Source organism: Hyperolius riggenbachi, chromosome 12 (genome assembly GCF_040937935.1).
Source record: "Hyperolius riggenbachi isolate aHypRig1 chromosome 12, aHypRig1.pri, whole genome shotgun sequence".
Taxonomy (NCBI): Eukaryota; Metazoa; Chordata; class Amphibia; order Anura; family Hyperoliidae; genus Hyperolius; species Hyperolius riggenbachi.
The window spans coordinates 210,349,544-210,373,560 of NC_090657.1; the positions used below are offsets into that span (position 1 = coordinate 210,349,544).

The 24,017-nt window shown below is 47.2% G+C and overlaps 1 protein-coding gene across 1 annotated transcript in view; it reads right to left on the reverse strand.

The window, feature by feature from the left end:
* Positions 1–3,163: 3,163 nt before the first annotated feature.
* Positions 3,164–24,017, reverse strand: part of LOC137541339 (translational activator of cytochrome c oxidase 1-like) — a 49,547-nt gene continuing 28,693 nt past the window's right edge. Inside the window, exons 3-5 of the mRNA XM_068262588.1 lie at positions 21,015–21,148; positions 17,598–17,775; positions 3,164–6,547 (exon numbers count right to left, since the gene is read on the reverse strand). Coding sequence (XP_068118689.1) covers positions 6,347–6,547; positions 17,598–17,775; positions 21,015–21,148 — 513 coding nt within the window. The 3' untranslated portion in view covers positions 3,164–6,346. The remainder of the gene's footprint in view (positions 6,548–17,597; positions 17,776–21,014; positions 21,149–24,017) is intronic.

Here is a 24,017-nt window from a genome sequence, read left to right on the forward strand (position 1 = left end):
CTCTCCTCTCCCAGGGCTGCGGCACAGAACCTCTGTTGGGGACACAAGTAGCTGCAGCCATAGCTCTCCTCTCCCAGGGCTGAGGCACAGAACCTCTGCTGGGGACACGAGTAGCTGCAGCCATAGCTCTCCTCTCCCAGGGCTGAGGCACAGAACCTCTGCTGGGGACACGAGCAGCTGCAGCCATAGCTCTCCTCTCCCAGGGCTGCGGCACAGAACCTCTGCTAGGGACACAAGTAGCTGCAGCCATAGCTCTCCTCTCCCAGGGCTGAGGCACAGAACCTCTGCTAGGGACACAAGTAGCTGCAGCCATAGCTCTCCTCTCCCAGGGCTGAGGCACAGAACCTCTGCTGGGGACACGAGCAGCTGCAGCCATAGCTCTCCTCTCCCAGGGCTGCGGCACAGAACCTCTGCTCAGGACACAAGTAGCTGCAGCCATAGCTCTCCTCTCCCAGGGCTGCGGCACAGAACCTCTGCTGGGGACACAAGTAGCTGCAGCCATAGCTCTCCTCTCCCAGGGCTGAGGCACAGAACCTCTGCTGGGGACACGAGTAGCTGCAGCCATAGCTCTCCTCTCCCAGGGCTGAGGCACAGAACCTCTGCTGGGGACACGAGCAGCTGCAGCCATAGCTCTCCTCTCCCAGGGCTGCGGCACAGAACCTCTGCTAGGGACACAAGTAGCTGCAGCCATAGCTCTCCTCTCCCAGGGCTGAGGCACAGAACCTCTGCTAGGGACACTAGTAGCTGCAGCCATAGCTCTCCTCTCCCAGGGCTGAGGCACAGAACCTCTGCTGGGGAAATAAGCAGCTGCAGCCATAACTCTCCTCTCCCAGGGCTGCGGCACAGAACCTCTGCTGGGGACACAAGTAGCTGCAGCCATAGCTCTCCTCTCCCAGGGCTGCGGCACAGAACCTCTGCTCAGGACACGAGTAGCTGCAGCCATAGCTCTCCTCTCCCAGGGCTGAGACACAGAACCTCTGCTAGGGACACAAGTAGCTGCAGCCATAGCTCTCCTCTCCCAGGGCTGAGGCACAGAACCTCTGCTAGGGACACAAGCAGCTGCAGCCATAGCTCTCCTCTCCCAGGGCTGCGGCACAGAACCTCTGCTGGGGACACGAGTAGCTGCAGCCATAGCTCTCCTCTCCCAGGGCTGTGGCACAGAACCTCTGCTGGGGACACGAGCAGCTGCAGCCATAGCTCTCCTCTCCCAGGGCTGAGGCACAGAACCTCTGCTGGGGACACAAGTAGCTGCAGCCATAGCTCTCCTCTCCCAGGGCTGCGGCACAGAACCTCTGCTGGGGAAATGAGTAGCTGCAGCCATAGCTCTCCTCTCCCAAGGGCTGAGGCACAGAACCTCTGCTGGGGACACAAGTAGCTGCAGCCATAGCTCTCCTCTCCCAGGGCTGAGGCACAGAACCTCTGCTGGGGACACGAGCAGCTGCAGCCATAGCTCTCCTCTCCCAGGGCTGAGGCACAGAACCTCTGCTGGGGACACGAGTAGCTGCAGCCATAGCTCTCCTCTCCCAGGACTGAGGCACAGAACCTCTGCTGGGGACACGAGCAGCTGCAGCCATAGCTCTCCTCTCCCAGGGCTGAGGCACAGAACCTCTGCTGGGGACACGAGTAGCTGCAGCCATAGCTCTCCTCTCCAAGGGCTGAGGCACAGAACCTCTGCTGGGGACACGAGTAGCTGCAGCCATAGCTCTCCTCTCCAAGGGCTGAGGCACAGAACCTCTGTTAGGGACACAAGCAGCTGCAGCCATAGCTCTCCTCTCCCAGGGCTGAGGCACAGAACCTCTGCAGGGGAAATGAGCAGCTGCAGCCATAGCTCTCCTCTCCCAGGGCTGAGGCACAGAACCTCTGCTGGGGACACGAGCAGCTGCAGCCATAGCTCTCCTCTCCCAGGGCTGAGGCACAGAACCTCTGCTGGGGAAATGAGCAGCTGCAGCCATAGCTCTCCTCTCCAAGGGCTGAGGCACAGAACCTCTGCTGGGGACACGAGCAGCTGCAGCCATAGCTCTCCTCTCCCAGGGCTGAGGCACAGAACCTCTGCTGGGGACACGAGCAGCTGCAATCATAACTCTCCTCTCCAAGGGCTGCTTCCACTGATGAAATGGGTAAACTGGGGAACAGGTCTGACTATGGAAGGTATAAGCTCCTGCTCCCCGCTACTATTGGCGTTCCGTGGATCGTGCAGCAGGATACTTCCTGACACTCTAGTGCCATCAAGACTACCAGCATCAAGGTCATGCAAAGCTCCAGCTGCTCTGTCAGCACTGCAAGGACCAGCGAGATAACGGCAACAGTTTGTCCACTGCATCCCAAAAAATAGTGGTAAGAGTAGTGGAGACGAGAGGTCAGTGGAAGAGCTTTTTAGCGTGCTCCATAATTATTGTGTTGGCGTAGGCTTTGATGATATTTGCATTGGAGCCTCTGGCGGCGCCATAATTAACAGGTCCAGCAGTGCGCCATATTAAGTGCTTTGCGATTAGCAGGCCAGCCAGAGCCCCTTTTGGCATCCTGACTGGAGCGATGAACAGCAGCTCAGGCACTCCTACCAGAAGGCAATGTGACATGGGCGATCAAAGACTTTAGCTCAGGCCTCTTTTACATTACATAATGTACTGTACGTGATATGTTGGTGAGTTGTGGTGCTAATCCACCCGATGAGAAAATGCTGGCCCTGGATATTACGAAGCTCCCAGATGCGTTACAAAGTAACGCTGTGGAACACTTCGTCTAATGTGAAAGTTAACATAGACTTTCATGTTACTTTTCTAAACACATCCAAGAGCTTGATTCACTAAGACAAATAGCATGCCTTATCCAAGTTAACACGCCTTATCAGAGATAACACGCCTTATAGGAGTATCGTAGCGAGCGCTTTGAACTTATGCCTGCTAACTGGCAATGACGAGAGCTCCACTCGTCCTGCCCTGAGCCCCTGCGGGTTCGTAGCGCTCGCTGTGCTACTCTGATAAGGCATGCTATTTGTCTTAGTGAATCAAGCCCCTAGTGTGAAAGAGCCCTCAGCAGGAGATTTTCCCCATGGTATGCTATGGCTGCAAGAATACTGCAGGGAGAAAGGGGGCTTCCAGTTACTAAAAACGCCGGCTAGACAGGGGCTTTCATCTTAACAGAATGATGCAAAGAACACCTTAAGTCCGTTTGAAACTTTTATTTTTACATATTCTTTTACAAAAAGAATCAGGAGCAACTTTCAATCTGTCATCATTGATTAATTAGCTTCAACTCTAGGCATGCCTATAAAAATGCAGCTGCTGGGAAAACAGCTGATCCGGAGCTTTCCTAGCAAGGCAGAGACGGATTAAGGTGAAATGGGCTCCTAGGCATTTTATTGGCTCCCGACGACGTGATCACTGTGAGCAAATCCCATTAGTTTACATTGATTGACAGGGTCAGGAGCCAATGACATGCCACAGAGCTCTGCCACCACAGCAACAGCAGAGAGAGGGGCCTGCGGCGATGCGAGAGCGGCGTGACCGGTGGGTATGTGCGGCAATTCATCGGTAAGTGTTGTTTTGTGGTACTGGCAGTCTCTGGTCCTTAAGAGGCCAGAGACTACTAGTATGCAAGGGGTTAAATAAATATGTCTGCGCTCATATTTATTTCATTTCAGGTACCATTTAAGTATAGGAGTTTGTGAATTAAGTTTACCTTTGTGTTTGCCTAACCCCAGGCCTCTGAGGAAGCGTTATAAACAGAAACTGGCTGTTAGGTCAGAGACTCCAAGGCAGTGGCTGCACTTGGTAGAGTTGTCTATAGGTCACATGTGAGCACTACTATTTGCCACTGTTGTACAAGACATCATGAACTTAAAGGGAAGATCCGAGGTAAAGAAAAAAAAAGTTCTGCAGCGAGGGATATATCGGCTGGCAGGTACTGGAGGAAGCCCCTGGTAAGTAGAACTTGTTTTTTTTCCCCTTGGATCTTCCCTTTAATGAGATGGCGTTTTATAATGTTCTTCTGGTACCTGCAGCCTTCCTCTCGTTCTCTGTATGGCAGCATCATCATATTCAGCATTTTATCTGTGAGTCCAAACATAATTGCTAAAAATGGGGACACATAACCAGGTGTATTCAATAAGAGAGTGCGGAGACCAATGCACATGAATAAATGGCACCAAAACTTAGCAATCCGTTACATTTCATTAACATTAATTAGGTCAGCTAAAAAGATGGTTCCTTATTGGTTGCTATACTGCGTCCAGTTTTGGTGAATGTGTCACTGTAAAGGCTCATACACATGTGTAAGGACTTTTGTACACCGGGGCGGTGCAGTATTTTTACCGCACCGCAGCGCCTGGCAACGAAAGTCTATGGAGACTTTCATATTTCTGCGGTACGGCGTGACAGTAGGCTCGTTTTCGCCACATCCCCGATGCAAGTCCAAAACTACGTTATGGCGCGTCTTCTGCGTCGGCCCCAAAAGTCATAGTAGTCTATGGAGATGCATGGTTTTTTAAATAATTACTGGCTCGATGGCAATACGCTTCCGTGGACTTCTGCCTATGCAAGTGCACGTCACTTCCTGCTTGGCCCAATGCCAGATGGCTGAAAAACCTGTTTTTGCAGTGCGGCTGCAGCACCGCCAGTTTGCAGTGTAAAATCGGCCTAACTATTTCACCCAGATATCCTATAAACTTCAGTGTTCTCCCCAGGCTCTTTTAGCCGTGTGCTCCACCCGGCTAGTTTTGATGAGCACCCAGCTGTCATCAGCTCACCTCCTATACTGTAAGCAGAGTTGCGCACAGAAGCACCGGCCCTGCATTCTCTCATATTGCCCCACCCGGCTACTTTTTCATGCCACCCGGCTACTATTTCATACCACCCGGCTGAAAAAAAATTCTGGGGAGAACACTGAACTTGGTCTGTTGGAGGATAGTTGATAGTTGGGCATGTGCACGCTGGTAAAAGGCAAGCCGTAAAACACAATACTGTTATTCTAAGTAAACACATTTTTATGCTTGCTGCAAGAGATAATTGGGCATTAATATATAACTTTTAATACAGATCTAAAAACGGTGCGGTTTGTGCTCCTTATAAATTATATAAACTGAATGGGAGGAAGGAAATTTGCAGTTCAGAGCACCCTGTGATGACTGATAGGTCTATACATTTAACAGGGCTCTTTCCTCCGTCCCCCCTCCCCCCCCCCCATCTATGAATGCATGTCTACAACAAACCGTAACAAAGCAATAGTACAAGCCGTGAGTTAACATTGACATTATGAATGTTTTTTAATTTATTGTTTATGCACTAATAGCACTACTGCACTTAGTATGTTTCCCTGACGAAGCCCCCAAATTATATGGGGGTGAAACATGTTGGGTTAGGTGATGTGTTCTGTAGACATGCAATCATAGATGGGGGAACTATCTATCAGTCATCACAGGGTGCACTGAACTGCAAACCCTCCCATTCAGTTCATATAATTTATAAGGAGTACAAACAGCACAATTTTTAGATATTTATTATAAGTTATGTTTTAGTGCCCAATTATCTTTTGCAACAAGCACAGAAATGTGCGAAAAAAGACAAGATGTCCAACTGATAACAGGAGGTTTGCCCAACCAGAGGATTAACCTACCCAACTATTTTGCAGGTCGGTCACGTATGTAATATACAAATAGTTTAAACAACTTCTTCTTTTTAAAAGTGGACTTGGTGTGCACGCAGTATGTGTGTACTAGCCTTTAAATACTCACATAGATCCTCACTTATCTTAAAGGGTAACTCAATTTTGATAATAAAAAAAGATTTAAGCACACCTTAAGTGGGGCGGTTAGATACCTACCTCTGTAGTTGGAAACCTCTGGATGGTCCAGAAGCTTCCTGGATCCTCCTACAGCCCACTGTTCCAGCACAGGGTCCTTTCATCTCTTGGCCATGCCCCCAGTCATGGATGGGTGCATCCGTACTGAGTATGTAACGCAAGTAACGTCCACACATGCCCAGTACAACACACCTACCCATGCACAGCCTTTTTCCTCCATGCATGAGTGCTTTGTTCTGCTGGGCATGTAAGGACCTTACTCACGCTTGCCCAGTCCGGATGCATACGTCCACAGCTCATGACTAGAGGAAAACCTATTTGACTCTATTGAGGTGGGATTTAGGAGGTTTTTTTATCTCCTCATGGCACTTCAGATACCCTTTAAATATGGCAGCAGCATCTGTTGTCCATTACCAGGAGCCATGCAGCCAATATGCCTTCAAAATTACAACTGGCAGCTCTCTCTTCATTCAATTTTTGATTCTTGTTAGTGGTTTCTGGACTACATGGACTGACTACTGATTGTAACATTAATTTGTCCACACCTGTGCTATTCAACATTGTCATAAACACGTAAAACTTCAGGATGGTTGTTGATCAGTTCCAGGAGTTGGAAGAGTTGTTCCTTGTCAGAGTCTGTTGGCTGGACAGTGATGCTGGGCAAATACTCTGGACCGGAGGAGATGGGCACCATGCCCAGGGTGACGAGCTGGGAGCGGACATCTCGTAAGGAGGACACTTCACAGATGTACTGGAAAATGAGACAATGACAAGATATATGTGAATACTTCAAGACTTTAAAGAGCCAATCTACCCATCGCCTTATGATGGCATGGGTGATAGTATGCGCAGGTATGACACTGAGAGCTCACTTAACCAAATCCCTTCTCAATATGTTCTTCTAAGGAAATCCCGGGATGGGACGCATGGGAGTTGAATGTGCAAGTTGCTCTGTGCTGCTCTTCTGCCCACCCGCTCTTCCTCTTCAAAAACAGACATATCTATAGGATTTCTGTGGACATGTCGTGGAGGAAAAGTGGAAGCTGAGAGAGGCAGGCAGAGCGACCTGCAACATTGAGAAGGCCAAAGAAGGGTCGAGTATACATTCTCATACCTGTGCATAATAATAAGTGCAGTTTTATGCTTCGTGGAAAAAATTTGGATTGGGAGAAAATTTTATTGGCAGGATTAAACAATTGTACACAAATCAAACTGCGTGTATAAATGTGAACGGTTTCCATTCAGAATTCTTTAAACTGACAAATGGGGTCAGGCAGGGCAGTCCTCTTTCCTCATGCTTATTTAATCTGGTACTGGAGACCTTTAGCCAGACCATACAGGTGGAAGGGGATATTAAAGGTTTCAGACTGGGTAAGGAAGAGCGCGAGATATGTGCATACGCGGGCAATGTAATTTTGACATTAACAAACCCAGGAATATCAATAGGAAAAACGCTTAGTTTAGCCAAAATTTTTGGGGATTACGCAAATTATAAAATAAATATAACAAAAACGATGGCTCTTAACCTAGACTGTAGTAGTGACACCAAAAAGAAAGTACCGTAATAAGAAAGCATAAAATACAGTGGCGCAATGACTATATCAAATATTTGGGCAAAATTGCTGCTGCACCAATGGTTAACAATATGATGTGCTAGGATCCACTCTGGAACACCGAGTATCAGTCCATAAATTTTCAAGATCCGCACCATCAAAAGTCCAATTTTATTGTTGTATCAAAATCATAAAAACATGATAAAATAGCATGGGTACATGGCAGATGACACACAGGCGTTTCGGACCATTACAGTCCTTTCTCAAATCATCATAGACCCACACTAACACTCCCCATTAAAACTCATGTTTATCTAGCAAATTGGAGGACCACATAGAGATTTGCTAGATAAACATGAGTTTTAATGGGGAGTGTTAGTGTGGGTCCATGATGATTTGAGAAAGGACTGTAATGGTCCGAAACGCCTGTGCGTCATCTGCCATGCACCCATGCTATTTTATCATGTTTTTATGATTTTGATACAACAATAAAATTGGACTTTTGATGGTGCGGATCTTGAAAATTTATGGACTGATACTCGGTGCTCCAGAGTGGATCCTAGCACATCATATTGTTAACCATTGGTGCAGCAGCAATTTTGCCTAATTTATAACACGGAGTGTCGTTGCCTGCACAATGGAAGACCTGGGTGACAGAGCATCTAGCAAATCCTTTGCCTATTCGCAGGAACAAGCTGCTAGCATTGTCGCTATGGTACCTGTGAGTGGTGGTTTCCTTAAAAAAACCGGACCCTAAGATGATTAAACGTGATCTGGATGGTTTGAAAAAGAGATACATTGACTTAGACCTACACGCCAAAACCTTGGTGGAATACTATAGAGATGGCAAAATACCGAGACAGATCAGAGCTCAGGTGGCACCCATCCTGTTTCCTAAGAATAAGGATTACTGTGGAAGATGGGAGTTCATATGTAATCGGGCAGCGTTTGACGCTATGCTGTGTACAGTCCAAGAGATTATGAAAGAACTTCCATTACTTGAGGAGCAGATTAATGCCAAATTCACTACCTTGGCTGAATTGTTGGAGAAAGAGGATTTTGAAAAGTTTAAAGATTCTTTACAACAGACCCTGAAAGCGTATGAAACATCATTGGAGGAGGTGAAAGGGGGTAAATTCAATAGAGATATACAGGATTACAGTACGGGTTACGTATATCGTTGGCAGAGGGGAGTAGGAGATGGCCAATATAGACGCCCGAGACCTGTTAAACCTAAGAACCCCCGGAAGAAACCAAAAACCCCCAATGAGGGAGATAAAGGGTCATCTGATTTTTTACCAACCACGGACGAGCAGTTCGGTCAATCGGACAGCACAAGCGGAGGGGAGGAAAAAGGTTCCAAAAACAAAAACAAAGAAAAATTGAAAGAGAACTCCAAGATGCAATTAAGGAAGAAAACATAGTCCCGGTGGACTTGGTTGTCAACATCTCATCGTATGAACTTACAGACATTGAACGTCATGTCCTGAATCTTGGATTATCCTTTTGCCCAAGCAATTTTCTTGATTTTTTACAATTAGATTTAGAGTTGACTAAGTTTTTCAGATCATTGAAACTGAAACACTTTTTTTCAAGTGGCTACTTTTCTGCCCAACCACAGGGACAGAGAAATGATTGTCTACAATTAAAAGAGTGGGGATTGAGAAACACCAGTCAGTTTATACCCTCGTCACATGGGGTGATTAATGCATATGTTGATCAGGTGCAGAAAGATATTTATAGCTTACAGGCAGACTTTGAAGCTAAAGAGTGTAAAAATATTACTACTAATCTTTCTTTGCAGGAACGTAAAGCTTTGGTATCACTTTCTATGAATAAATTGATTACTATCTGTGCAGCAGACAAAGGTGGAGCTGTTGTCATTATGGATAGATCTAGATACAGGGAAGAGATACTCAGACAGTTGAGAGACAAGGAAGTATATGAAGAAATTTTAGGTGACCCCACCCCTAATTTAAGACTAAAAATTGAGGAAATGGTAACTGACGCGGAGAAAAATGGCATTATAGATAAAGACCTTAAAAAATTCTTGATTAAGATATACTGCCTAAGATACATAAGAATTTGCAGAACCCCCCTGGTCGCCCCATAGTCTCAGGGATTGATTCAATCTTTTCCAATATGGCGATCTTTTTGGATAGAATCCTGAGACCTATGGTGGTGAATATACAATCCTATTTGAGGGATACCAAACATTTTCTAGAAATTATCTCCACAATTGATAATATTGATGATGACACGTGGTTGGTCACGATGGACGTGAGCAGTCTATACACCTCCATACCTCATGAGGAAGGTTTGGAGGCTGTTGATTTTTACCTGATGCTGTGCACTGACTTTGATGGTAAACAAAGGAAATTTTTGTTGCTACTTCTTGAATTTATTTTGAGGAACAACTATTTTTTGTTTGAATCCACGTTTTACATGCAGCGCAGGGGCACGGCGATGGGCTCGAACGTGGCCCCCTCCTATGCTAATCTATTTATGGGCTTGTATGAGGAAGCTTTTGTGTATTCCAATGCCCTGTTTGTGAAGCATGCGTTGCTATGGCAACGCTACATAGATGATATTTTTTTGCTATGGAAGGGGCCGCGTTTGAGCCTTGACGCTTTTGTGGAGGATTTGCACAGCAGATGTTCTAGTATTAGACTGACCGTCCACTGTGAATGATTTGCTGTTAGTTTTCTAGATACTTGGGTGACCAGAGAGGAGAACATTTGATTACTGACCTGTTTACTAAAAAATGGAAAATGGGTGGAACCATTACATGGGCGTAGCCAACTGTAATGTAGTGGGTAAGTAGGTCAAGCTGTGGCTAGTGAGGTGGGTGGGTAAGTAGGTCAGGCTAGTGGGGTGGGAGGGTTACTAGGTCAGGCTAGTGGGGTGGGAGGGTTACTAGGTCAGGCTGGAGGCTAGTGGGGTGGGTTGGTAGGTCAGGCTAGTAGTGGGATGGGTGGGTAAGTAGTTAGGCAAGTGGCTAGTGGGGTGGGCGGGTAAGTAGTTCAGGCTGGTGGGGTGGGTAAGTAGTTCAGGTTGGTGGCTAGTGGGGTGGGTGGGTAAGTGGGTCAAGCTGGTGGCTAGTCGAGTGGGTGGGTGGGTAAGTAAGTCAAACTAGTGGGGTGAGTGGGAGGGTAAGTCGGTCAGGCTGGTGGCTAGTGTGGTGGGTGAGTGGTTAGGTAGGTCAGACTAGTGGCTAGTGGGGTGGCTAGGTAGGTCAGACTAGTGGCTAGTGGGGTGGCTAGGTAGGTCAGACTAGTGGCTAGTGGGGTGGGTAGGTAGGTCAGACTAGTGGCTAGTGGGGTGGGTAGGTAGGTCAGACTAGTGTGGTGGGTAGGTAGGTCAGACTAGTGGGGTGGGTAGGTAGGTCAGACTAGTGCGGTGGGTAGGTGGGTCAGACTAGTGGGGTGGGTAGGTGGGTCAGACTAGTGGGGTGGGTAGGTGGGTCAGACTAGTGGGGTGGGTAGGTGGGTCAGACTAGTGGCTAGTGGGGTGGGTAGATAGATCAGACTAGTGGCTAGTGGGGTGGGTGGGTAGGTGGGTCAGACTAGTGGGGTGGGTAGGTAGGTCAGACTAGTGGCTAGTGGGGTGGGTAGGTAGGTCAGACTAGTGGAGTGGGTAGGTAGGTCAGACTAGTGGTTAGTGGGGTGGGTAGGTAGGTCCCTCTCAGATAGCATGGCAGCAGATTGCTCCTCACATTGATCCTCGGCTGTTCCCCAAAGGTCTCCCCGAGCTTCAGTACCTGCAAAACAGGGCACAGCCCTGCTGATCCCCCGGAGCACACCATCCACCTCTGCCAGCCAGCGCCGCGCTGCCAACCACTGCGGGCCGGATAGAGATATATATATATCTCATAGCCTGCATATGGAGCAAGACGGATTCATCCGTCAGTGAGCTGCGCACATGCCTGTCTCTACACACACGTCCCAGTGCACAGCTCACAGACATGCACGCGGCACACGGCTCTGCAGAAGGCGGCTAGCGCTAATGCCACACCTCTTATTTGCTAAGCCTATCAAAGCACGAGCTCGCAGGGAAGCGCGAGATCTCGGGTGTAGAGGGGAAGCAGCGCATCTGACAGCCGGATAGGACAATTGCAGCTCGCGATGACAGGGACACGCAGATTTATCAGCCGGGCAGTAACTTATTTGACTTGGGCTCGGAGACAACGGGGCATGCAGTCTCATCAGCCGGGCGGTAATTAAACTTACCCGGGCGCTCCGTCCGGCTGATTGATCCTGGGGAGAACACTGGTGAGTGATCCCACTACTAGACTCATCAGACTTGAGGAGATGAAGTATCGATTTTTAGCACGGGGTTATCTGCTGTTTGCCTACAGGAAGATTTTAAATTTAAATCTAGGAGTGGATTTTTTTCTAGACAGGGTGGTATAAGATTGGGAATTAGAGAGAGGATACCGTGTGTTACAACTTTTAACGTACTGTCAGAAAAGATTAGCCACATCATAAACAAACATTCGCCCATATTAAAGCAGGGACTTCCAACTGTCAAAGAGTTTCATGACTGGCCTCTTATGTCATTTAAAAAGGCACCATCATTTAGGGATAGATTAGTACATAATGATTTGGGTCCTATTGGTAATGAGGTGACAAGCAGACATGGAACGTTTTCCTGTCTGGGATGTCACCTATGTAGTTACATTGTGAAGGGGGATGTATTTACCCACCCCAGCCGGGGGATTAAATTCAAGATTAAGGGTATGTACACTTGTGAATCTAGATTTGTTGTTTATCTTTTGAAATGTCCCTGTGGGCTGGGATACGTGGGTAAAACCACCCAACCCTTGAGGGATAGATTATCATCCCATAAATCGCATATTAGGAATCAAAATCGGGAACGGTCAGTTTCGGGTCATTTTTGTGAAAAAGGCCACCGATTGTCACAACTTCGGGTTCAGGTAATTGAGGGCATACCAATACAACGTAGAGGGGGAGATAGACATAAATTGCTAGCATTAAGAGAAAATTATTGGATAAAGAAGCTGGGTACAATTGAACCTAAGGGTCTTAATAGAGATTATGATTTATCTGGTTTAATTTGAATATGATTTGTGATTTTGTATAATATGTGTGATATTTTGTTTCCACAGGGGCTACAGTCCTGGGAGCTGATAACAGTTGTGATGATGTGGGTAAATATGAGTTTCCCATTATATTTTTTTGATTGCCATCATTGTGTAGCCAGTTATATGGGTCTCTGCAGTCCTCTTCCAATCCAGGATTAATAGGCGTTTTTGTGTCGCTGGGACGGTGGCCTCTGGGACATGTGATGTCTGTTTACGTGCCCTGTGATTGGCCACTTCCTAATAGCTTATGTTATGTGTTGAGCTGCGCCCCCCGGCTGGTCATTTGACGAGTGTGGGGATGGGCGTAGTCTATATGAGTGATGACCCTATTACGCTTTTTTTGTGACGGTGCCGCCGGGTCGCCACGCCCCTTGTGACGTTGCCGGCTTATTCCAGCACTCTCGTCGTCTCCGCAGAGACTTCTGTTAGTGCGGACGTTGTCGGTGCACGGCCTATTGACCGGTTTCGCCTGTGGGAGGTAATGGCTGATGGGCAGTGGTTTACCACGCCCCTTGTGGCGTCGCCCATTCCTGCCTTCTCCGCAGAAACTTTTTGCCAATGCGGACGCTGTTGGCATGCGGCTGATTGGCCGCTCTGCCTGTGGGAAGCACTGGCTCCATATGATTGGATGATATGAAGTCCTTCGCATTGCGGACGCTGTCGGCCTCTATCTCATTGGATGGGAGGGGACTGTGGAGAGCCATTATGGATGAAAGTCTATACATAACTTTTGTGGACACTATGATCTGAAAACGTAAGTCCCTTGTAGAATATTACAATGGTGACAAGTGGAGAGTGTCACAGGTTGTGTTTTATATTTGATGAAAGTACTTTTGTAGTGACTTATCCGTGGGCTGCATGATTGGGCAGTCACAGCTCCTGGGTTGTATCTGATTGGTGGACATTTCTCATACATATGCAGGAACATTAATGAATCAGTTCTCTATGTGGTCCTCCAATTTGCTAGATAAACATGAGTTTTAATGGGGAGTGTTAGTGTGGGTCTATGATTATTTGAGAAAGGACTGTAATGGTCCGAAACGCCTGTGTGTCATCTGCCATGTACCCATGCTATTTTATCATGTTTTTATGATTTTGATACAACAATAAAATTGGACTTTTGATGGTGCGGTTCTTGAAAATTTATGTATCAAATATTTGGGGGTAAACATATGTAGTGACACGCAGCATCTTTTTGATAGTAATCTTGGTAGTGAATTAGACTTCTGTATAAGTACGCTAAAACGGTGGGAATTACAATGATTTAACTCTCTGGGGAGAATAAATGTAATAAAAATGAATTTATTACCAAGACTACTCTTCAAACTACAAAACATTCCAGTAAACATACCTCCGAATTGGTTTGTTGCCCTACATAAAATCTTTTCAATGTATATCTGGAGAAACAAAGTGGCAAGATTAGGATATAAAAAAAAAAATCACCAGGGATAAAAAACAGGGGGGTTTGGCAGCGCCTGACCTCTCAAGGTACTACCAGGCTATTTTACTACCAGGATCCTATAATAAAATATGGGTTACGATGGAATATGAAAGTGTGGATAGGCAAGGGGCGCTGTCCTAGGATAAAAAAAAAAAAAGAATTCGTAAGTCTCTGAGGAATTCAGATCACCCATTCATTATCCCCACTAAAAGCAATTGTAAACTACATTAAAAATCAGGTCGAAGGTACGCCTCCGTTAATGTCAATCCTAAATAATTCAGAATTTACCCCTGCAAAGCAACGAGGTTGGTTACTAAGGAATAAACTAGATGTGGATATAAGAATAACTGGCATAACACAAGGGAAAGCCTCTAGTACTAAATTCGGGAGACTATAAGTATAAAAAGTTTCCTTGCGGAATTGAAGAAAAAAGATGGACCAATAAGATGCAAACTAAATAAATAAGAGGAAAATTCAAAGATAAGGCAGTTCCCGAGAACAAAGCACAATCTTATACAGAGAAAAATGGGAAAGTGAATTTGGTGAGAAACTAGATGAACTCGTATGGGACAATCTCATACCAAACATCTGGGTATCTAGAAATACCAGCATTCAGTTACTACAATTCAAGATAGTCTCCAGGTGGTATCTTACCCCTGAAAGACTTTATCAGATGAACTTAAAAGATAACAAACAGTATTGGAGATGTGGAGCTGAGGTGGGGAATTTATTGCACATGCTATGGCACTGCTCAACAATACAACTTTTTTAGAGGGAAATTGAGTGTTTCATCCAAAAATGTATAACCCCAGGTAGTGGTATAGATGCCACGGTGGCAGTTTTGGGCCCAGTCAAAAAGGAGAAGACAATGACCTCAATTCACTAAGATCATGCTGGAGATAATAAGGCGAGAGAAAACTTACCTCCACACAGTGAGAGTGTTATCTTATCTCTTCATTCCTTAACCTCCTGAGCGGTATGGACGAGCTCAGCTCGTCCATCACCGCCGGAGGCTGCCGCTCAGGCCCTGCTGGGCCGATTTTTATCAAATAAAAAGCAGCACACGCAGCCGGCACTTTGCCAGCCGCGTGTGCTGCCTGATCGCCGATCCGCCGCGAGCAGCGGTGAAAGAGGGTCCCCTCCAGCCGCCCGAGCCCTGCGCAGCCGGTCCAATCAGTTCCGGCCAGCGCTAAGGGCTGGATCGGAGGCGGCTGACGTCAGGACGTCGGCTGACGTCCATGACGTCACTCTGCTTGTCGCCATGGCGACGAGAAAAGCAAAACAAGGAGGGCCACTCATCGCGGCCCTTGTAACTTCTGATCGCCGGAAGCGATCAGAAATATGCAACAAGAGCGCCCTCTACTGGGCTTTCATGCAGCCAACTTTCAGTTGGCTGCATGAAATAGATTTTTTTTTAATTAAAAAAAAAAACCCTCCCGCAGCCGCCCTGGCGATCTCAATAGAACGCCGGGGAGGTTAAGTTACCTCCTCTGTAGTTAATTGACCTCCTCTGTAAGGCCCATACACACGTCGGATTTCCGCGAACAACGGGTCGTTTGAACGTCCCGTCGTTCGCTCGCTAAATCGGGCGTGTGTGCAGACTGTCGTTCGCTTGATAAGGGTGAGTTTGAGCGATCCGCCCGGCGGAGGATATTGGGAGGATATTGAGGAGAGGGAATGAATGGGGAGTGTTTGAGGTAAGGAAGGATGATTGAACTCGGCGTACATAAGTTTTGGTAATATCTATAGTTTGGTCTGTCAAAGAACAAGTTTGATGTTTTTAATCTCTTTTTGATTTTTTTTTCTCTTTAGGGCTCGTTTCCACTACTGCGAGACGCACGCCGGCACTGAGCGGGTGGGCGGGATCGCAGGCGAATCCCATGAGCCGTGCCATGCACGGCTATGGGATTCGCAGCCTCCGCCGCGAATTCTGCGGGGAGTTCCGGCCGAATCACTCCCGCAAGCGATTCGGGCGCGGCGCCGTTATCCCCTATGGCAGAGTTTCCCTGTGCGATTCATGTGCGGGGAAACTCTGCGGAATCGCGGCGGAACCCGCGATAGTGGAAACGGGCCCTTATTAAGCAAATAAAAATTATCAAGCGATGATGCAAAATGATCCCAACATAAGTGGGCTTCAATGAAGCACATTTGATTAAGTGGGGTACGAAATGTACATTGAGTGTGAAAAGAAAAAAAGTGCGATTTTATTTTAACCTCCCTGGCATTATGATTATTTCCTGATTTAGGGTTTAAAAGCCGTGCAATTTTTTTTACAAGCTTTTAGACACTATAAAACAAGGAAAAAAACATACCACAGAGAGATCTGCAGCAGCTCCTGCATATAACTCACTCAGGCACTGGATTACCAATCTGAGCTGTGGATTTCCGTCCCGAGCCTGACTCGGTAGGCCTGAACGATTTTAGGAAAAGATTGAATTGCACGATTTCTGTCTGAAATTGCGATTTCGATTTGGTTCACGATTTTCTTTCAATCAAGCTTTAGCATATCACACAGTCCAGCTCAGTCACCTCAGCTCAAATGCACAGTGCCCACAGCACACATCATCTTGCACACACACAGAATTAGTCACACGGTGTCAGAGTGATCTGGTGTGCATTGTGCAGAGTTGCAAAGGAGGCAGGGGGCGGAGCCATGATAAATCTTAGCCTAGATGCCTGGCTCGTAGTCGTACTGTCTGTCACTGCCTGGCCAAACTCTTGACTGACAGGCCTTCCGTGGCGCGCTAGGCTAGGAGCAAGAGAGCACAGGAGTCTGCGGGTGAAGAGAGAACCGAGAGCCTGTGGGCAGAATCTACCGCCCGCCCAGCTGATGAAGTGCCAGGCTGGGCGGAGCGAAAGTGTGAGAGCCTGCCGCGGCCGCCCGCCCAGTCAATGACGCGCTAGGCGGAGGGAGAAAGTGAGAGGCTGAGCCCTGTGATGACGTCAGAGGTGGAGGCGGCACTAGGAAGGAGTAATGAGCTGGTTAGAACCGCTAAGCCGCCGCTACTTACACGGAGCGGCATGCGGAAGATGGACTGCCTGCCTCTGCCTGGCTGAACTGATACACTGCAGGAGGGCGGGAGGGATATCGTGAGAAATCGCGGCATTCACGATCACGGAATCGTCATTTCCGTGATCGCGATTTCGGTTTTAAATCGATAAATCGTTCAGCCCTATGACTCGGGATTACCGCTAAGGAGGTTAAATAAAACCCAAAAAGAGAACTTAAGGCCCCGTTCATATCACAAACACGGAATGCCATGCGTGCGTAACGCAACGCATGCAAACGCACACCATCCGCGTTTGTGTGCGTTGCGTGGCTGATCCCATCACTGAAAAGTGAATGGGACAGCCACGCGTTTTTGCAATAAATGCGTGCAGCAGGCGTTCCCGGACCGTATGCAGTGTGAACATCAGACAGTGCACTCTAGGCACTGTCTGATGTCGTGCGTGTCTGCCTCCTGCACGCGGCTGGAAACGCGCGCAGTGTGAACCCCGAGATCCTCCACAGCCCAACATTCCAGCACAGCATACCTTTATATCTATTTTGACAAAAGCTTGATCGCATCCAGTGCTCACCTGTGCTACCCCACCCTCTGTGCTCCTCCCCGCCCTCTGATATAATGAATGCATAATGTAATGAAATAAGCAAGTGTAATCTGCTCTGCAAGTTCCACTGTAATACCAGAACATCCCATCTCACCTTGTAAACATCCTTGTCCTCCTGATCCAATGCTTCCTGGACATCCTCTGCTCCGGCATGAATGGCAAACTCCAGAGCCTGTTCCATTGACACAGGACTGCCATCCTTATCATAGGGCTGCACTGTCACAACACCCTTCCTAGTGAAGCAGTGCAGAGCTCCATCTGTCGCTGTTCCTCTGCAGACAGCATTGAAAACAAAGAAGACTCATGACTGATCTCTACACAAAGCCGGCAGAAAACATGTCACATTGGAGCAAGTATATGGAACTTAGGAATTAAATACGAGATTAACCAGTTTAACCTCCTGGGCGATTATCCCGAGCTAGGTTCGGGGCAGAAACCCGCAGCTAAGAGCGGTGATCCCGACCTCTGCTCGGTGTAGCCGCCGGAGGCTGTGTGCATTTTCTACATAGGTTTCTACATACCTCCCGGGGATCCTGACGTCGGCTGGCATTCTTCTTCCTCTCCTCCGGGGCTTTGCTTCCTGCTGGTGAGATCGCCGGCAGTCGTCATGACGACAGCCAGCAATCTCACTTTAGAGTGGCAGTGCCACCCGGAGGATGGAGGTATAACTGCAGCGCTGGAGCCAGGGAGGTGAGCGATTGCTGGGGCTGTGCAGATCTCCCTGGCCTGGCAGCATGATTTTTTCCAGGTTTTAGGGTCTGAAAGGATGCAAAAAAATTGTACCGCTTTTAGACCCTAAAATCCGGAAAGAATCAGAACGCCAAGGAGATTAATGCCTGGTACACACCATGCAATTTCCCCTCAGATAAATGGGTCGAATCGATTATTTCGGCCAGGTCCGATCTGATTTCCGCTTGCTTTTCTGATCAATTTGGTAAAGAAGTGATCGGAAAATCAATCAGAAATGAGATTAGACCTGTTGGAAATAACTGATCTGACCCATCTATCTGATGAGAAATTGCATGGTGTGTACCAGGCATAATATATTAGTTCCAGGTGAGTCATTTAGAGAGAGAGAGAGTGGGGTTGATTCACCAAAGAACTTTAATCTTAAAGTAAACCAGAGATGAAGCACCCTCATGTATTTTACCATATATAGATCACTGAGAAAACACCTACCCTGCTCTCTGTTTCATTCTTCACTGCTCAGCCTGCTTGTTATCAGCCCTGATAAGAATCCCTGACTGAGCATTCAGTCTAGCTTTGCTCAGGAATCATTATAGCTGAGTCATTATAGCAGGGCCAGAATTGGGCAGGCTTGGGCTCGAAAAGACATCAAAGAAGACAGACTCCGCTATAATGATTCCTGAGCAAAGCCAGACTGAATGCTCAGTCTGGGATTTTATCAGGGCTGTTAACAAGCAGGTTGAGCAGTGAAGAATGAAACAGAGAGCATGGTAGGTGTTTTCTCTAATGTTCCCACTGATATATATGGTAAAATACATGAGGGTGCTTCGTCTCTGGTTCACTTTAAAGGATACTTTAGCCCTCACAAAATTCTGAAATTGACGCCGTGTGTAGGGGGAGGGGCGCAAAGGCTAACCGCACCTCCTTTGGCCTGGCGTCTGTCTCTGTTCTTCATAAAAAGGTCCCAGTACAGCGTTGTGGGCGGCACAGCCGCAGTATGTCTGTGGTAGTACGCGCGCACTCACTCCTGCGAGAAGACGTAGCCGGCGTGCATGCATGCCGTCTGACCTGGACATACTGTAAACGCATGCGCTGCTTGGGCACCAAAGAGTACGCACGCTGGCTAAATCTTCCCACGGGATTGTGCGCGTACTCCCGCAGACATACTGCGGTTGTGCCGACCCCTGCATTGTATGGGGAGCTTTTTATGATGAACCGAGAGATGCCGGGCCACCGCACCTCCCCCCCCCCCCCCACACACATGGCGTCCATTTCAGAATCTAGTAAGGGCTAAGGTACCCTTTCACATATGCAGATAGCACACTCGTCATTTATGCAGTTTACTCAACGAAAGTGGCGCATGTATGTAGCACATTACGCTATTTGCGTAAATCGCTACGTAAATTCCCGTAATCTTAAAATGCGCTATCTGCAAACGTTAAGATTCATGTTCTTTAGTGAATGAACCACTATTAACCTTATTCAATTGACTTTTTCTCCCAGGAGAAAGTGTTTCACCTTCTGTTTTAACCTCTTAAGGACCACAGGCTTACACACACCTAGTGACCAGGCCATTTTTTCCAATTCAGCACTGCGCATCTTTAACAGTCCATTGCACAGCCATACAACTTAGCAGCCAAATGAATTTTGCCTCCTTTTCTTCCCACCAACAGAGCTTTCTGTTGGTGGTCTCTGATTGATGCCCCTCCCCCCCCCAATTGGCCTTACACTAAGATACATACACTACACTATAGTTACATAGACATACGCCTTTGAAAGGGATTAGATTGTGAGCCCAGTTTAGTAATAAGGTATTGATTTGCACAGCGCTGAGCTAAACCGCAGTGCTGTACACGTGTTTTTTATCTTTTTTTTCTGTTAATCAGCCTGCTAGCTCCGATCACGGCTGACAGGCTGTTCCCTGTGGGCCCCTATGTGTCTCTGCAGTGAACGTCACTCGCCCGAGAGCTTGTTCACTGCCAAATCTCGTGAGACCACCATGACGCCAATCAGCATTAGGCAGTCCTGGGGGAGCCACTCTGCGACCGCCCATCGGCATTAGGCGGTCGCAGAGCAGTTAAATACTGCACAAGCGTGAGTGCTCAAGAGAGGGCGCTCGTGCGTGTGTAGTACGGAGCAGCCAGTCTTCGGAAGCCCGAGTGCTTCTGAAGACCGCTGAAGCCAGCCCAACCCGGAAGAGAGCAGTCCACAACCAAACCGTTGTGGACTCCTAACGGGGAGCCTGCAGGGGAACGCAAGGACCAGCCCAGAGCCTTCCCTCTTCTTAGGCGAGTATCTGTTTTTTATTTTTAGAATCGCTTCAGACTCCCCTTAAAAAGGCATTTTATGGATAAGATGTAAAAATATCGCCTGGGAGAAAACTTAGAAGAAGTAAATTAAATAAGCTAAACTTGCTTTTTTTAGTTCTCAAAACTATTTTCAATTTAGTAAAGCATATAGGTTGTTTTTTCCCTATTTTACTAGATTTAGAAAAATGCAGATTTGTATGAAGCCGTATTGGTGAAGGTAGAAATTATTTTAAGGCGCTCCTCTTGCGAATCGATCCCTTTGAGTTTGGTAAACTGTGTTAGGTATATGAATCACTGAAGCACCGTATCAGCCAGGGCTCCTGCGTGTAGCCCCGCCCACTGAAGAAAAAGGGCCTCGGCTGGTCTGTACTGCCAGAGCATAAAAACCTCATGCTGTTGTGCCAATTTATGAAAGCTGTGAATCCTGACTGGTGAAATTTCCAGTCAGGAGACAGCTACATGATAAAGGGGTTGTAATAATACTCCCTCCCCTCCACCAATCACACTTCACCTACCCATTTTTGATCAGGAGACGTTTCAAGTCTAGAAAGGAGCGGCTGGTGTTGTCTGTCAGGAGTTCGATGAGCAGGGAGGCTCCCCCGGGGCCTCTTGCCTGGAACAGTGCATACGAGGTTGGTTTAGACTTTTCCTGAAAGAGATGAGACATGATCATGAAAAGGTCAGCTCTGCAGGCCTTATCTGTGCCCAGGAGAGAGACTGATGGCAAAAGCCGGGTGGAGGAAAGCCAAAAGTGCAGTTTAACCCATTCGCGTTCCGTCGTTTTCACTTGAGAAATGTTCACCTCCCATTCATTAGTCTATAACTTTATCACTACTTATCACAATGAACTGATCTATATCTTGTTTTTTCCGCCACCAATTAGGCTTTCTTTGGGGGGTACATTTTGCTAAGAGCCACTTTACTGTAAATGCATTTTAATAGGAAGAATAAGAAAAAAACTGAAAAAATTCATTATTTCTCAGTTTTCAGCCATTATAGTTTTAAAATAATACATGCCTCCATAATTAAAACTGACGTATTGTATTTCCCCATATGTCCCGGTTATTAGACCGTTAAAATTATGTCGACAATATTTTAATTGGAAATAAAGGTGCATTTTTTCTGTTTTGCATCTATCACTATTTACAAGTTTAAAATAAAAAATATATAGAAATATTTCATCTTTACATTGATATTTAACCACTTCAGTATCACAGGTTTTTCCCCTTAAAAACCAAAACAACTTTCACATTTCAGCGCTCCTCCCATTCATTCAGCGATAACTTTATTGTTACTTATCACAGGGGTCCCCAACCTTTCCCGGCCCGGGGACCACTTTTTGACCAAATTTTTTTCCGGGGACCGCTGCGGGGGGAGAGGACGTTGGGTGCGCGTCCTAGTGGACAGTGGAGTGGGTTAAGGGGAGGGGGGGGGGGGACTGGCGAGGGTGCAGTGGCATAGCTAGCATAGTTGCCCCAGTATAGGGAGTTTAGTTGCCCCAGTATAGTCATTATAGTGCCCCAGTATAGCCTGTATAGTGCCCCAGTATAGCCAGTATAGTGCCCCAGTACCCCAGTATAGTGCCCCAGTATAGCCAGAATAGTGCCCCAGTATAGTGCCCCCGGATAGCAAGTATAGTGCCCCAGGATAGCGCCCCGGTATAGCCAGGTGGTGGCCCACGCCGCTGTTATTACCTTAACAGCGGCCGCTCTCCCCTCTTCGGCGCGTGTATTTATTCAAGCAGCGTATCTCCCGGCTGCTCTGTGTGATGCGACAGGAAGCAGGGCAGCGGCTTCCTGTAGCGGCGATATGTATCGCCGTTACTATGGTAACCGAGCCCTTCTTCCTGCGCATCACACAGAGCAGCCGGGAGATACGCTGCTTGAATAAATACATGCGCTGGAGAGGGGAAAGCGGCCGCTGCTTAAGTAATAACAGCGGCGGCCGCGGGGACGGGCAGGAGGGGGGTTGAAGAGGACAGTCCTGCGGCCCAACTGGGAGCATCCCGCGGACCACCTGTGGGCCGCGGACCACAGGTTGGGGATCCCCGACTTATCACACTGAAATGATCTATATATTGTTTTTTTTCGCCACAAATTATGCTTTCTTTGGGTGGTAGTTTTTGCTCTGAATTATTTTATTTTATATGCATTGTAAAGGGAATAATAAGGAAAAAAAAAAAATTATTATTTCTCAGTTTTCAGCCATTATAGTTTTAAAATAAAATGTGCTTTGGTACATAAAACCAACACATCTTATTTGCCCATTTGTCCGGTTTATTACAATGTTTAAATTGTGTCCCTAGTACAATGTATGGTGATAATATTTTAACTGGAAATGAAGGAGAATTTTTCCATTCAGGGATTTTTAATACTTTTTCACCTATTACAAGAACTTTTTTTGAAAAAATATACTCAAGACATCCGTATTACAAAAGTCCCTAAGGTAACTATTTATGTAAAAAAAAATTAAATGATGTAATTTTTTAAAAATTTTTTTAACAAGTGTTTTATTTCTGTAACTGTGGGGCAGGGATGGAAGGGGTTAAAAGTAATAAAAAAAAAATTAATAATAATAATAAACTTGCTATGGAAAACAGTATAGTGGGATAAATAGGTGTATTTTACTTTTTGGCCACAAGATGGTGCTATTGAGACCGTGTTTCTATTAATAGAACACAGCCGAACACAGAAGATGCAACATTAAAGAGACTGAAGCGAGAATAAATCTCGCTTCATAGCTCAAAGTTAGAAGGGGCACGTGTGCCCCTGCTAAACCGCCGCTATCGCGCCGCACAAAGGGGGTCCCTTCACCCCCAAACCCACCCCAGCACGACTTGGTCGTGCATTTGGTCGCTCCTGGAGGCAGGGCTAACGGCTGCAGCCCTGCCTCCAGTCGCGTCTGTCAGCGGCGCATCGCCGCCTCTCTCAGTGAAGGAAGACAGAGGGGCGGGGGAGAGGCGGAGATACGCGCTGACAGACGCGCGTGGGGCAGGGCTGCGGCGGTTAGCCCTGCCCCAACCAGGAAGCGCTCCCCTGCATTACGGAGGGGGATTTGGGGGTGAAGGGACCCCCGTTAAGCCGCGCTATAGCGGCGTTTTAGCAGGGGCACACATGCCCCTGCTAACTCTGAGGTCTGAAGCGAGATTTATTCTCGCTTCAGTCTCTCTTTAAAGAGCTCTGCGAAGACACGGGAACAGTGATCGGGATTGAGAATCAAAAGATTCTCACATCCTGATCACAGATGGAGGGGGCTGCGACGGTGGATCAGCGGAAAACAGTGCGGGGATCGTGAATGCGACGGTAAGGCAGCAGTACGCATATCTACGCCCCTGATCTGCACGTGAAGTTTAAAGGGGCGTGGATATGCGTACCAAGGATCCTAAAGTGGTTAAAAAGTTTAGACCCTTAGGTAAATATTTACATGTTTTTTTTTATTGTAATGGTTTTTTTTTATATTAAACATTTTATTTGGGTAGTTTTGGGAGGGTGGGATGTAAACAATAGGTTTATAATGTA